The following is a 16,328-nucleotide window of genomic DNA, read 5'->3' on the forward strand; positions in this document are numbered from 1 at the left end:
ATCATGAAATTTAGCAAGAAGTAGTTTCACAGTACAACTAAAGAAAAAAATTCGAAACTTTTTAATTTGTAATTATATCACACGAACAAAAGTATATGTTATTTGCAATCCGACATCAAAATTAAAATTAAAGCATTCTTGAGTGTCTTAGAATTCCTGTGACATCTTGCCAGTATCAAAGTCGGTAACAGGCAAAAGTGAAGAAACAGATGGGAGTCGGAGGGTGCCAGGTCTGGGCTGTAGGGTGGTGAAATAGTGATGTCCAACCTAATTTGGCCTGTGTTTCCAGGTTCTGAAACTTGTGTGTCGGAGTGATTGTCGTGTTGGAGCGTTGTCAGACCGAACATGGGGCATAGCTATCTACATCTACATCTACATGATTACTCTACAATTCACATTTAAGTGCTTGGCAGAGGGTTCATCGAACCACAATCATACTATCTCTCTACCGTTCCACTCCCGAACAGCGCGCGGAAAAAACGAACACCTAAACCTTTCTGTTCGAGCTCTGATTTCTCTTATTTTATTTTGATGATCATTCCTACCTACGTAGGTTGGAAAATGTTCTTGAGTTTGTTCATAGTCTTCATCTATGCCTCTGTATTAAACGTTGACCTTTTGTCATCGCTATCCCAGAAGACGGTCAGCGCTATTTGGTGAGCAGAAGGAGCTGTCTTGAATATTGGCATCCGCATGATTCACCGTGTCGGGAGCGGTGGCTGTGACAGGACGTTCGGATCGTGACCGATCGTGGAGCTCAGTTCCTGTGTTTCCTGATGCTTTAACTCCTTTCACTCATCGCTCTACGCACTCCTAACAACTGCTTGATTACCTAACGTTGCACACAAACGTTTGAGGACTGCAGTCACGGCTTCTCTTTCTGAAATCAAGAATTCAGGTACAACAGGTCATTTCCAATAAATATTTTGCGTATATGTCATTTTGATGGTTTGCTTTTGTTCTGCCGTCTGTCGGAATGTTTCAGCTACGCGCACGTGCAGAAGAAGCATCTAATTTCAAGCACTTAAATGGACGTTTTGCCATATTTCTTAACACCTATAAAAAAGGAGCATTATCTCCAGAATGACCCGAGTATTTCGTATTTGCTTACTGCAGTTTCGGCCCCTTTTTCAGGATGAGTTGCCACAACAGTATCGATTTGAGTTTCTCAGACCCAACAGACATATGCTAGTTTCCAGAATGAGATTTTCACTCTGCAGCGGAGTGTGCGCTGATATGAAACTTCCTGGCAGATTAAAACTGTGTGCCCGACCGAGACTCGAACTCGGGACCTTTGCCTTTCGCGGGCAAGTGCTCTACCAACTGAGCTACCGAAGCCAGAACTAGCACTCCTGAAAGAAAGGATATTGCGGAAACATGGCTTAGCCACAGCCTGGGGGATGTTTCCAGAATGAGATTTTCACTCTGCAGCGGAGTGTGGGCTGATATGAAACTTCCTGGCAGATTAAAACTGGTTCGCAGGAGAACTTCTGTAAAGTTTGGAAGGTAGGAGACGAGGTACTGGCAGAAGTAAAAGCTGTGGGTACCGGCCGTGAGTCGTGCTTCGGTAGCTCAGTTGGTAGAGCACTTGCCCGCGAAAGGCAAAGGTCCCGAGTTCGAGTCTCGGTCGGGCACACAGTTTTAATCTGCCAGGAAGTTTCATATGCTAGTTTATTTATTTTGAAGTGGTAAACGTGTTTTGAACATTTAATATAGGAATCTTGGAGACTTTTACCCGACAAGATGTATCTATCCAGAGATTGTGAAGATTTTCAGTGTAAATGTAATTTAAACAATTTCTGCCGAACGGAGAAGGGCCATTCCTGAACGCCCAGATGTTCTTTTAACGCGGTGTCCAGTTCTACAGACTACCCTAACACCACTAAAGTTATGTGGTGATGTGTTGCAGGCAACGGCTACATACCCACCACCTGTTTGCGGGAAATCCTGCACGAGCTGGACGAGCAGCTGACGTCGGAGGAACTGGACATAATGATCGAGGAGATCGACTCCGACGGCTCCGGCACCGTCGACTTCGATGGTAAGATCCACCTGCGACTTATTGTCTTACGTCCCGCAGCAACAGTCTCAAACATTTAGGAACTGGGTTCTCTTAATCACTGTGGAAGATTTAGTTATCCTCACACACGTTGACAACCGTAGCCAGACAATTCTTTTCATCCCCCAAATACAACGTACCAGAAAAATAATTATAAAGACTTAGCACTGTGTTATTGGGAAAAAGCGATGAAGAAATTTCTACGTAAACGTGTGATTAAAAAAAATTTTTATTTCCAGAAAACAGCTCTTCGTACTTCTGTGATATGACGTTAACATGCATGACGAAAATACTGTCCAGAAGCGTGCTAACAATAGGACCAAGAACAGAAGCTACATGGGAAAATGTTTCGATGTGTATAGTTTGACAGCTACCACAGCACCACGTTGACTCAGATTGAGACAGATAGTATACTATTGGCGGGAACACAGCTAACATGGTCGACAGAAGTTTAGAGCATATGTTGTAATACGACAGTCGCGATCATCCCACCGAAACCTACTATACGTTTCCTCAGGAAACGTTAGGAAATAACAGGTGTTTGGTTTAAGCTAGAACAGTGAAAAGTGTGGATGATTTGCGAAATCCATCTGCTCGTACAGAACACGTACGAATGTTACTGAGAGGAAACAGTCAACGGTGCGCCGTTGTGAAGATCATACCTAAATGGATGGAATGCTTTTAAATCAGATGTTTTTAAATAGTGCAGATAGTGAATGTGAAAGATACAGAATGTTTCAACCACGTTCAAAAACATAAGGGATTTAGATCACCAGTTTGTATAGATCTATCTTCTGCTCTTGGTCTCAAATATTTCCTCCAATCGCATCCATCGATATTTGTCCTATAACTTCCATACCTGCACCTCATTTTGCATATTCTTTAATTTCCCATTCCTTTTTATCTAGAGAAACACTTGATCCCCCGCTAGCCGAAACGTTCTCTTACTCCTAAGACGTTACAAGTCATTGAACATGAAGCTTCCCATCATAATAACATGGCAGATAAATAAATTAAATAAGAACTATAAACGCGGAAGCTCTTTTATTCTGATTCAAGATAACTAATTTTAGGGTCCAAGCGACCAAAGAAACGCAGCATAAAGACAGGTATGTAATGAATGAACATGCCAGCACTAAAGTGAACACAAAAATTTGATCTCGTTACGAAACATCGAAATTTCAACCTAGTCAGGGAAACAGAACTGCGGCTCTTCGATTGATTATGTCATATAATGGAAGTATTGTGATGTTAGACAACGAGTTAGATTAATTTTTGAAGAAGATAATAATCGCATTAATTTTATTGTCGCAAAGCCATTATATACTTGATAAGGCTTGCAAAAGTCTCCTACTTTTCATTTCCCATGTCCACTGAAAAGACCTGTATCTCTTCTGCTGTTTAACACATAGACCCATGGCCAGCCCATAATACAGGACAACCGTTTCTTCATATAAGCAGATGATACAGATATTTCCTTTCAGGACAAAACTTTCGGAGAGCTGGAAAAGAAACTAACGGGAGTGCTCGAAAAATTATCCGTTTGTTGCAATAATAATCAAATGATTCAAATGGTTCTGAGAGCACTATGGGACTTAACTTCTGAGGTCATCAGTCCCCTAGAACTTAGAACTACTTAAACCTAACTAACCTAAGGACATCATACACATCCATGCAGGATTCGAACCTGCGACCGTAGCAGTCGCGCGGTTCCAGATTGTAGCGCTTAGAACCGCTCGGCCACCCCGGCCGGCCAATAATAATCACTTAAAGCCCAACACTGAAAAAAGCAGTGAGGAAAAGAGAGTAGTTAATATAACGTGGAATGGATATCGCCTCTCGCACTGCGTTAATCGGAAACATCTAGGAGTCAAACATGATCACATCCTTACCTGTAACGAACACAATATGTATCCGGAACAACATATTACGGAGGCTGATAAACAGTAGATTGGGAACACAACCCTCTGTCCCTCATACGTCTGCTTTGTCTTTTGTGTTTTTCCGCTGCGGAGTATGTGGCCCCCGTCGGACGAAACTCGACCCACGCACAACAAGTAGATGTGCCCTGGAACGAGAAAGAACGCATCATTACAGTTTGTCTTCGCCTTATCCCTGTAAATCAGTTTTATCAGCTTCTGGGTTTATGGGCTCCCCCAGAACAATGGAGAACAGCTACAGAGATTGAAAAACAAAAACAAACCCAAAGTACAGACATATCCCCCAGTCGCTCAATAAAGAGCTTTTTGCAATCAACCAAAGCAAGTCCATTATCACCCAATAAACGAAGTGTAGAACCGTGGAGGAACTTTCTCCGATAGGCCCACAGAATAATCCGAAGGAAGAATTTTATCGAGGTTTCTAACATCCTTATACTACTTGGAAGCCGGCCGGAGTGGCCGAGCGGTTCTGGGCGCTACAGTCTGGAACCGCGCGACCGCTACGGTCGCAGGTTCGAATCCTGCCTCGGACATGGATGTGGGTGATGTCTTTAGGTTAGTTAGATTTAAGTAGTTCTAAGTTCTAGGGGACTTATGACCACAGCAGTTGAGTCCGATAGTGCTCAGAGCCATTTTTTACTACTTGGAATGTCCTGAAAACCTAAGGACGGGCTTAGCCCGGGCTAATTTAGTACTAATAAGCACTGTGAATGTGGCGAACTACAAGATCTATCCCACTTGTAAATGTGCAGAGAGTCAGATGAACCGTGGGCCTTAGCAATAAATCTATTTCGGTTGCTATTTTCTGAACTAATTTTGGAATTTGATCACCTGAGACCTTGGTGTACACCATTTTCGTTATTACATGACATATAACAGTATTATGTAATATATTTTCATGTGATGGCTCTGTTATGTTAACTATGTTTGTTTTAATTTTGTTTAATAATTTGATTGTTTCTATTGTATGATGTCTTGAGCAACAATATATAATAAAATAGAATGAGGATAAGAAATAAAAGAAGTAGCCGCCTGGTAGAATATTGCACAGAGTGTAACTTAATCACAGTTAACACAAGGTTTAGAGCCATGAAAGAAGGTTGTACACGTAGAAGACGTCTGGAGACACTGGAAGGTTTCAGACAAATTATGTAATGGTAACACAGATATTTCGAAACCAGGTTTTAAAATGTAAGACTTTCCAGGAGTAGATGTGGACTCTGACCACAATATATTGGTTATGAACTGTAGATTAAAACTGAAGAAGCTGCAAAAAGGCAGGTATATAAGGAGATAGTACTTGGATAAATTGAAAGAACCAGAGGTTGTAGAGAGTTTCAGAGAGTGCATTAGGGAACGATTGACAAAAACGGGGGAAAGAAATACAGTAGAAGAAGAATGGGTAGCTTTGAGAGATGAAATAGTGAAGGCAGCATAGGATCAAGTGGGTAAAAAGAGGACGGCTAGTAGAAATCTTTGGGTAATAGCAGAGATATTGAATTTAATTGATGAAAGGATAAAATATAAAAATGCAGTGAGTGAAGCAGGTAAAAAAGAATACAAACGAGACCGACAGGAAATGCAAAATGGCTAAGCACGAATGGCTAGAGGACAAATAGAAGGATGTAGAGGTATATATCACTAGAAGTAAGATAGATACTGCCTACAGGAAAATTAAAGAGACCTTTGGAGAAAAGAGAACCACTTGTATGATTATCAAGACCTCAGATGGAAAACCAATTCTAAGCAAAGAAGGGAAGGCAGAAAGGTGAAAGGAGTATATTGAGGGTCTACGCAAGGGCGATGTGCCTCTGGGCAATATTATGGGAATGGAAGAGGACGTAGATGAAGATGAAGTGGGAGGTATGATACTGCGTGAAGAGTTTGACAGAGCACTGAAAGACCTAAGTCGAAACAAGGGCCCGGAAGTAGACAACATTCCATTAGATCTACTGACAGCCATGGGAGAGCCAGCCCTGACAGAACTCTACCATATGGTGAGCAAGATGCATGAGACAGGCGAAGTACCTTCAGACTTCAAGAAGAATATAATAATTCCAATCCCAAACAAAGCAGGTGTCGAAAGGTGTGAAAATTACCGAACAATCAGTCTGATAAGTCACGGATGCAAAATACTAACACGAATTCTTTACCAACGAATGGAAAAATTGGTAGAAGCTGACGTCGGGGAAAATTAGTTTGGATTCCGTAGAAATTTTAGAACAGGTGAGGCAATACGGACTTTACGACATATCTTAGAAGATAGATTAAGGAAAGGCAGACCTACGTTTCTAGCGTTTATAGACTTAGAGAAAGTTTTTGACAATGTTGACTGGAATAGCACTCAGCACTCCGTCTTCAGGCCACAAGTGGCCCAACTGGACCATCCGACCGCCGTGTCATCCTCAGTGGAGGATGCGGATAGGAGGGGCGTGTGGTCAGCACACCGCCCTCGCGGTCGTTATGATGATTTTCTTTGACCGGAGCCACTACTATTCGGTCGAGTATCTCCCCAATTGGCATCACGAGGCTGAGTGCACCCGTTGACTGGAATACTCTCTTTCAAATTCTGAAGATCGCAGGGGTCAAATATAGGGAGCAAAAGGCTATCTACAATTTGTACAGAAATCAGATGGCAGTCACGCGAGTCGAGGGACAGGAAAGAAAATCAGTAGTTCCGAAGGGAGTGAGACAGTGTTGTAGCCTATTCCCGAAGTTATTCAATCTGCATATTGGGCAAGCAGTAAAGGAAACAAAACAATTTGAAGTAGGAATTACAATCCATGGGACAGGTAGATGATCTGCATATTAAGCTACGTCCGTAGACGAACCGTTGTGGTGTTCCATGAATAAAACAGGGAACACAATGTGTTCCAGAACGCTTGACAGCTAGGTGGAACTGCGATAGCATTTGTAATCAGCTAACTATTGTTGTAACAATGCTCAGTGCTAAGGCACGAGTCCAGAAGTCGTCTAACAACTAAAATCACAGTTAGTGTTGGTTAGAATTCCGCTAGCTGCAAATGTAATAATTACGAGAGTCGCAGTTGATTACCACCGATCTTTAACCCATCAGACACGGGGTAAAGGAAGACATTGTTATCCATATTTGCTTCTGCACTACGTTTTGCAGATATGGGCTCTTATTCAAAATAATATGTTCCCCACTGCCCGCTACGTGTCGAAAGAGTTTGTAAGTGGGATTTCAAGCGGCCTTGTTTATCTACAGTAGTTAGACAAAAAAATGGAAACACCGCAAAAAATGCGTCCTTTAACATAAATGAAGATAGTCGCTGAAGAAGCTTTTGACGAAAAATAAGAGGATGGGAGCTGCGAAAGTCACTGCAGATCTTAGTGTCAGGCTCACGAACTTTGTCCGCACCAAAACAATACGTGTGAAGCTCCATGAGCAGGGAACTGCAGAGCGAGCTAGAATTCCAAAACCACTCACGAGTGATGCAAACGCCAGTGACAGGAAAACGTGGTGCCGACGCCATAAATCCTGATCTATGGAGATATCGAAGAAAGGCATTTGGTCTGAGTCTTGTTTCACACTGTTTCCAACTTCCCCCCGAATTTACGTCCCAAGAGTGAAATATGGCGGAGTTTGCCGATGATTTGGGTAGCCACATCATGGTATTCAATGGGACCCATGGTTACACTGCGAGGTCGCATTAGTGCCAAGGATTATGTGACAATTTTGGCTGATCACTTCCATCCCATGGGTCAATGTTTGCTGCGCAATGGTGAAGCTGTGTTCCAAGAAGGCAGGATCCTGTTCACACAGCTCACATCGTCCAGGACTTTTTTTGATCAGGAGGATCAACTGTCGCATCTGCCCTGGCACCACAGTCACCAGATCTCAGAGTTATTGAGACCTCGTAGTCCACTTTGCAGAGAAGGGTGTGATCGCTATCCACCTCCATCATCGTTAGCTGAATTTGTCATTGTTTCGCGGGAAGAACGGTATAATATACCGTTGAAAACCATATATGGCCTGTATTTACCCATTGCGAAATGACTGGGGGTTGCTTTGAATGCCTACCGTTTTCCTGCAGCGCTTTAGGCATGGTAATGTGTTCCGCTTATGGTGTTTCTGTATTTTTATCCACCTACTTCATATGTATAATCCGACAGAGTTTTCTTACCACATGTGAGTAAAGTGCAAAAGTCAAATATTAACTGCCTCGTCATATGTGAATGCTCGAGGTATCCATCTTGTAGGATATAGTATTCGAAGAGTTTTAAAACGTTACTATTGAATTAATTTTGATTAAAGTTAAAGTACTCATTGTAGCTGGCGATCTGTCGCAGCGGAAGTCCTGGAAAACAGCGACTGTGGGTTTTTACTATAAATTTAAAACAATATTTAATCCAGTATAGTGTTTCAGCTGAATATTTATTACAGTCTCAAAGTAAATAAAAAAATCTTGACAAATCTGAAATAAGTTGCACAATAATGAAATGAATTATGCTCAACAAGCTACATGCTTACTGTCCAAATACACACAAAGTACTGACTCCCTATGCCAATATGGCTGTAACTATTTATACTTTCTTAACAATCCCGAAAAATCCTCGGCATTGTTTAAAATGATTTTTTAGTTAAGTAACAATTAAAATTAACATATAAAAACTGAAAATACATAGATAAACTTATGCTTGCTCCAGAATACAAGTACAATTCTATATTAGTTTGTGTCCGTTATTTTATTCAAGTATAACTTCTCGAATACGAAATTACAATAATATATTTTCATCTTTTGTTAATTACTAGAGGTTCCCATCATGGAAAATGTTCCCTTCATTTACAGAGCTTCTATACTTTAAGGTAATTGGGGTGCAATAATTAGTTTAGTAACAATTTTTTAGGCAAATTACATATTTTCTTTACATGTGCGATTCTGAATTAGACTGGAAAATGTTCGTTTTAAGTGGGTCTTAATGGGCTGTTGCGTTTCAGTTCCCAGTGTAGTTCATGGGGCAATTCCATTTTCATTATTAATAGGTGCGTGTAACGCTCACAGTGACTATGATATGTCTCTATTGGATTTTGAACATACAATACACTCACAGATTGCTTCAAAAGCTGAATGTCTTTTATTCAGTTTTCTTCGTCAACAATCTACAGTTCGTCTTGTGACAGTCCCGCACGGTCGGGCATTACCTCCCACAAAATTATATCTACCCACTGTGGCATACACGTCTTTTAAGAACAGCTATTATCATATAAAATTCTGTACACAAATGACAGCTCCAGCTTGAGTAGTAGTTGTCCGACTCTACGCAACGCCTACAAGTTATTTCGGAAGTGTAAGTATGATGTGTAAGTGAGCACTAAATAATTGTGCTTGGTTTTCTTTCCCACAGGACTCCTATTGTGTTGCCGGTTAACCATATCACTACAACACAGCTTTCTCTGTTTCAGAATTCATGGAGATGATGACCGGTTAAATCTGCCACCGCTGTCCTGCCGAATGCGTCCTGCTAAAAGACATTCTTCCACTTTCATGTTCAGTGCACTCAGTGAAACACTTAACAGTTTTTTACTCGCATCACTCTATGTCTGGACTTAATTCTGTCAAATAATTGTATCAATATTTCACTACTCACAATAAAACGTTGTCAAAATTAAATGTATTTCATTTAGTTTTAAAAGCCACGGGGAATGTTGCGTGTTGTACTGATAGTTTCTTTTTAACCCTTATCATAATAAAGTCACTGAAAGACAGTGATTAAAGCATAGTTGGAGTATGAGCACTGTTCACGTGAGAAGCTAAGATAGTGATGACGTAGTCTTGCAAGAATAAACCACGCGACTATACTAACGTGCATATGAAATATTGAACACTCTTTACGTCACAGAACTCTTAACAGTGATGTGCAGACATTAGTATTCTGTGTGACACGTTCCTCGCAATGTTCTCTACTACTTTATTTGTTCTTAGACTGAAAAATGAGTGAGAAAGGGACAACCATGACATGGAGCTTCTAAGGAGTGTGAACTATAAAAACTCATGAGTCTCCACATTTAAAGTATGTAGAAGAACACGGACAATAAAACTGTACCTAAAAAGAGAAAAGTGCAATATCATTCAAACTGCAATAGACACTACTGATCTGCAAAAAAAAACTCGTAATAAATCTAAAGTGAAACTAATCACTGTTGAATTTCGCAAGCGATATCATCCACTGTGGCCCATATGTGTTTACAGCTTAATAACTACAGCCACAGAAAATAAATAATATATCATAAGGATAAATAAAACACCTGCTAATCATGCTACATTAATGTTGAAACATGTTTGGGTTCTAAATAACAAAAAGCTATGTTCTTGTAAGAATGAGACTCATCACAATATGGGTAAATAATTGTTGGACGTAATGGAAACAATGAAATTGTGCCAGTTTTGATGACTGTCCGAACCAATTCCCTCTCTGTTCAGTCAAACACAAGGAAAAAGGTAAGGTAAGACATTCCTTTTATACAATGCAGTAAATTATTTTCGTATGTTTCGGTACACAGAATTTATTTTTGAAAGGAAGGAGCACTTTCTGCCACCTGTTTTGCAATACCCTTGGCAGACTGAAAACAAAATCCTGACGTACACGCACACTGTTTGCTGGACTGACTCTTTTTCCAAAATTCTAAAAGCCCTATCAGAAGATGCGGAGGCTGCAGTTAAACTGACACGAAGATGGCCAACCTGATGGGCGCTAACCAGGTATTTTTCGGTAGCACTATCTGACCCCACCCGCTTTAGAAGTGGTATATTTTAAAGAGATCACCGAAGAAGTCCACATGAAACATGCAACAAAATTGTTGGTTAGTGCAAATAAATTCCAAAATGAGATTGAAACCTGTAAAACACACCCTTTGAAATTTTTCAGTCATAGATTCTCCCTATCCTACTCACACTTACAAGGAATATAAACATTGTTGCAAAAGCGACACTTTATTGCACATATGCTAATCAATGGAATGTCCTTGCTGTAAATTAGAGACTGCCAGTCATAAACTACTTTCCACTCTTAACCTGAAACCCACTCCACGGGTACAGATACTCTCAGAGGTAAGTCATCCCCTAAAGAAAAAATATTTTCTTCATCCAGCTTATTATCTAAGTAATTGATCTTGTTCATTCCCTCCAGTTCAGCTACTGGCCAACAGAAATCTGTTACATCAAGAGACCATTTGTATGCGTCTTCTACCACATATTCTTTAAGAAATTAATTATTTTCTCGACTAGTCCAGAGTACAGACAAAACAACTTTGAAGTTTCTCATAAAATCTACTAGATATATATTTCCTCTAGGGTCAAATTTACAAAATACATCTCCAGTCCAAAAATTTTCTACGCTGGATTAATAAGAACTGAGAAACATTAAGATGGCTCAGGTGTTCTACACAGTCTCCACCCTTGAGTTCCTACAACCACGTGAAACTGTCAGAAAACTCCGTCTCTGGGATGTAGTTCACCTTGGGCATCACACTGGCTTGAATGCCTGTTATATCATCAGAGCGTTAATCCTTCATGGAAGTTTCTGCACTTTCTCGTTTGCAGTAGGTTCATATTGATAACACGATGCCTCATCATTCTGAAGAATGTCTTGCACACTTGATTTAGAGATATTGCTCCATTGCGATTTGTGGTACGACATTGATACATTATGGCTGCACGTTCACTGTTTAACACTATCTGCTCACAACTGACAAGTCTAATGCACATCTGTTGAATACAGTTATTTGTTCAAGATGCTACCATAGTTACTGCGCTGACGTCGCTTACACACCATGAACAAAATCAGTCTCAGAACTTTTTCTTACGGGGTACTATTAGCATACGCACTACTATTAATTACAGGCACATCCCACCTGTGGTTGACGTGAATTTATATTCTACATATCTGTCTTGCAGTATTGATTTATAGTTTTACGTCAGCTCCCACCGCAGTGCAGTACCGTTAAGCAACAAAAGTAGCGGGTTTGAATGCAGGCCCTAGTTATGTTCATTACACTAGTTCAGCGTCGGCAGTACTTAGAGATATTTCCAGTAACCATTCTGCATCAGCTATATTTGTTGCTCAGATGCTTCAGTGGAGCGAAAACAAGACTCCTTATAAATTACACAATGCGTTTTTGTCAGAATTTTTATAGACAAATGAAGAGAGGGACATGGACAAATGAGGTATCAAACTGACCAGCGTGAAGTTTAGTGTTGCAAAACATGTTTACTTGCTTGAAAGGAATCAAGAAAAGAAAGAAAAAATTAATTATTGATTTGGGGAAAATTTTTGTCTGAATTTTCGTAGCCTAACGAAGAGTTGATAATAGACAAATGGGGCATCAAATTGACTACCGTATGGTGTATATAGTGACCGTGTAAATGGACATAAAATTATTCTAGTAATATAGTTCAATAAAATGATGACGTCACATCATACTAATGATAAGTTACTTGAAAAGAGCGAAGAATCAAAAAGATTTACATCTCATAGCAACTACTAATTTCGGCGAAGATTTCATTCCAGGCTCCCACCAAGTATGACAACAAAAGAGTTATTTTTTCACACTATACTTTTCTAGATGTCTACACTCAATTTCAGTAGTTACAGCCGAGCAGCCACAACGTGTATAAAGGACTGAATCTTAAACATTCAGTCAGATGCAAATATGGTGAGTGTATTCAAGTATTAAATAGCTACGAATCAGTTACACAAGAAATATTTCTTAGATTATTTTTTAATCTTGCTTCTCAGGACTTGGTGTGCTATACGACAGATTCATTTACATCACTGCCTGTGCTCCTGATGTAACTATATAGCGACTCAAATCAGTTTGCTGTACAATAAAAATGTCACATAGACCAATGACGGAATCTGTACAGCTCGCTACGTTGCCAACCCATGAAGAAGTTTAAGATGACAGGGGGGAGTGAACATCGAATAAAAACAAACGAGGAGCGAAATTCCTACAGCGATTACATAAAAATTATCTACTTATCCTCTATTTTTCAAAATGAGTCTTTGCACGTTCAAAAAGTTTAATTAATTTTAGTGTTGATGTTACTATGCCCCTAAGGGATACATGAATCACATTTGTTGTCCATGCAGAACTTCAATCTAAACTTAACACAAAGAGTTCTGTATTAAATTTTAATAGCTTCTGGTTAATGATTGAAAGTAGTAAAAGTCACTTAGACTAATCACACTCATTCTGAATTATAGTGTTCAAACACATTCGTTTGTCCTACAGGGAAATGGAAGACGTTCTACATCGAAACTAGCAATGTAGCAAGTGTTTTAATCTGTAGTGCATCTATGTATCTAGGCAGAAAAACAATCATACATGTTCAATACTTAATACCATAAATAACAAAACTGTAACAAGCAGTGTAATTACTTTGATTACCTATCCGAATTGCTAAACAAACATGAAAAAACGTAAGTATAATAAACAGGAAACATTTACGTTTTCTCTTTTTAGAACACAAAAATGTTTTGAATAGGGTGCAATCATTACGAACGTATGTGGTATATTTACCAATTTGACTTTCGTCGTTTAAAATAGCTAGATTTTTTTAATGAAGGTCAGTATCAGATGAAACATCTCTTACAACGTCTCAGGAGACACAGGCAAAAATTTTTGTTATTCTCTTTTTTGTACTATACTTAAGCTGAGGCAACCTGGTTGCTACAAAATTGCTTTTTCTCATGCCGCCCAAGTGGTGGGAATGTCCTGAAATGGTTGGTTAGTTACACCCCGGCATTTGCCCGAGTCCCACAGCAAACCAACCGAAACTTGCGGAAAATGACGCTGGTCCGGAGATACAGCAACTCTCGTCATTGCCAGAGTAGCAGAAGTGACATCAGACAGGTGAAGAAGAGCGAGTAACCCGGATGCGAACAGTGGTTCCGGTGTGACCCAGACGTAAAACGTACGGACAGTTGTACAACAAACATTAGACGTATGTAATCAAGTGTTCTTTTTGAAAAGAGAGTTCATTTGTTTAAGACACAGTCCCTCATAATTAGAGGTGCGCGGAGAACACTGGACAATACGGCACGTCTGTCCTAATTGGTGCAACATTACCCACACTATATTCAGAAAAATATACACACATCAAAACAAGTTTTGCATCACCTCGGTTCCGTGAGTTCCGGAACCTGTATAGAAAATTGGAATAGGGATTAACATAAACATCATTTCCGTCCTTTTAATTGGTCATGAAAACCACACATTGCATGTTGTACCACCATGCAACGAGACCTTCAGAGGTGGTGGTTCAGATTGCTGTACATACCGTTATCTCTGATACCCAGTAGCACGTCCTCTTGCAATGATACATGCCTGTATTCATCGTGACATACTATCCACAAGTTCCTCAAGGCACTGTTGGTCCAGATTGTCCCACTCCTCAACGGCGATTCGGCGCAGATCCTTCCGAGTGGGTAGTGGGTCACTTTGTCCATAAACAGCACTTTTCAATCTATCCCAGGCATGTGCGATAGAGTTCATGTCTGGAGAACGTGCTGGCCACTCTAGTCGAGCGATGTCATTATCCTGAAGGAAGTCATTCGCAAGATGTGCACGATGGGGGAATGAATTGTTGTCTGTGAAGATGAATACCTAGGTCAATATGCTGCCGATATGGTTGCGCTATCGGTCGGAGGACGGCATTCACATATCGTACAGCCGTTACGGCGCCTTCCATGACCACCAGCGGCTTCCGTCGGCACCACATAATGCCACCCCAATACAGCAGGGAACCTCCACCATGTTGCACTCGCTGGACAGTGTGTCTAAGGCGTTCAGCCTCTTAACACATCTCCGACGAATGTCTGGTTGACGCCATACGCGTGTTGTTCGGCCTATCTGTACCGCTGTGCATGGTGTCGTGGTTGCATAGATGGACCTCGCCACGGACGTCGGGAGTGAAGTAGTGCATCATGCAGCCTCTTGCGCACAGTTTGAATCGTAAAACGACGTCGTGTGGCTGAACGAAAAGCATTATTCAACATGGTGGCATTGCTGTCAGGGTTCCTCCGAGCCATAATCCGTAGGTAGCGGACATCCACTGCAGTGGTAGCCCTTGGGCGGCCTGAGGCATGAGGCCCGAGGCATGTCATCGACAGTTCCTGTCTCTCTGTATCCCCTCCATGTCCGAACAACATCGCTTTGGTTCACTCCAAGATGCCTGGACACTTCCCTTGTTGAGAGCCCTTCCTGGCACAAAGTAACAATTCGAAAGCGATCGAACCGCGGTGTTGACCGCCTAGGCATGCTTCAACTACAAACAACACGAGCCGTGTACCTCCTTCCTGGTGGAATGACTGGAACTGATCGGCTGTCGGACCCCCTCCGTCTAATAGACGCTGCTCATTCATGGTTGTTTGCACCTTTGGGCGGGTTTAGTGGCATCTCCAAACAGTCAAAGGGACTGTGTCTATGATACAATATCCATAGTCCACGTCTATCTTGTTCTGGGAACCGGAGTGATGCAAAACTTTCTTTTGATGTGTGTAGTTTATTCTCTGTTAGTATCTTTGTTCAATTTAATTTATTCGTCGCTGACAAGCGGGGCGTAGTTTAACGCTCCAAGAGTGGCAAAACTTTTTATGCGCGCGTCTGTACCTGCATAACATTCAGAGTTGGCATTCAAACACAACGAAGCACACAGCAGCTCGACCAGTCTGCAGAGGCGAAAGCTGTACGTGATTTTCATTCTGCCCACACGGCGCTGGCATTAGTTGTGCAGGCGAGGGGTGTCGTCAATTGTTTATAGTCTCTCGCTCAAAGTAGTACGCAGATTTTACACCAAACCGTGCAGCGTTGGCATCATGGTGACTCAGAAATTTGAATCCCACAATTATGTCAAAACAGTGAAACACTTAGTTCGGTTGTGGTTTCTGGAGTGTGGCATCCAGTAAGATTCCGCAACGCATCAAAACTTGGATAGTGTTCCACAGGAAATCACCAGTTGAGCGTTGGCTTAGGCATCAAGCATCGGAACTTGTTTACACTCAGTAATTTTGCAGTACAATCTGACTGATACGCCACTCATTTGTGCGCCAGTATATAAAATGATAGTCACCGGTAAATCATTTACCATGCTGCAAATGGTGGCTTGCACATCACATTCCGCATGGCTAGTACACTTGTTGTGCTCTTGGCGTAACTCCTCTGCCATGCCTAGCCCATCGTTAACTCTTGAAAGATGAAAACGTGTTCCGCACCCGTATAGTTCGCCTAGAGCAGGCAAGCAGGTCTACCTGCCGGCCTTGTTTAGTTTGTTGATTTGGTGTGAACACCATCAGAGTGAACCTCT

General features: G+C 41.1%; 1 protein-coding gene across 1 annotated transcript in view; it reads left to right on the forward strand.

Annotated features, from left to right (window-relative positions):
- LOC126239638 (troponin C, isoallergen Bla g 6.0301) overlaps positions 1-9,635 on the forward strand; it is a 148,651-nt gene extending 139,016 nt beyond the window's left edge. Inside the window, exons 5-6 of the mRNA XM_049947874.1 lie at positions 1,910-2,041; positions 9,428-9,635. Coding sequence (XP_049803831.1) covers positions 1,910-2,041; positions 9,428-9,453 — 158 coding nt within the window. The 3' untranslated portion in view covers positions 9,454-9,635. The remainder of the gene's footprint in view (positions 1-1,909; positions 2,042-9,427) is intronic.
- The last annotated feature ends 6,693 nt before the right edge of the window (positions 9,636-16,328 follow it).

The sequence above is a fragment of the Schistocerca nitens genome, chromosome 1 (assembly GCF_023898315.1).
Source record: "Schistocerca nitens isolate TAMUIC-IGC-003100 chromosome 1, iqSchNite1.1, whole genome shotgun sequence".
Lineage (NCBI taxonomy): Eukaryota > Metazoa > Arthropoda > Insecta > Orthoptera > Acrididae > Schistocerca > Schistocerca nitens.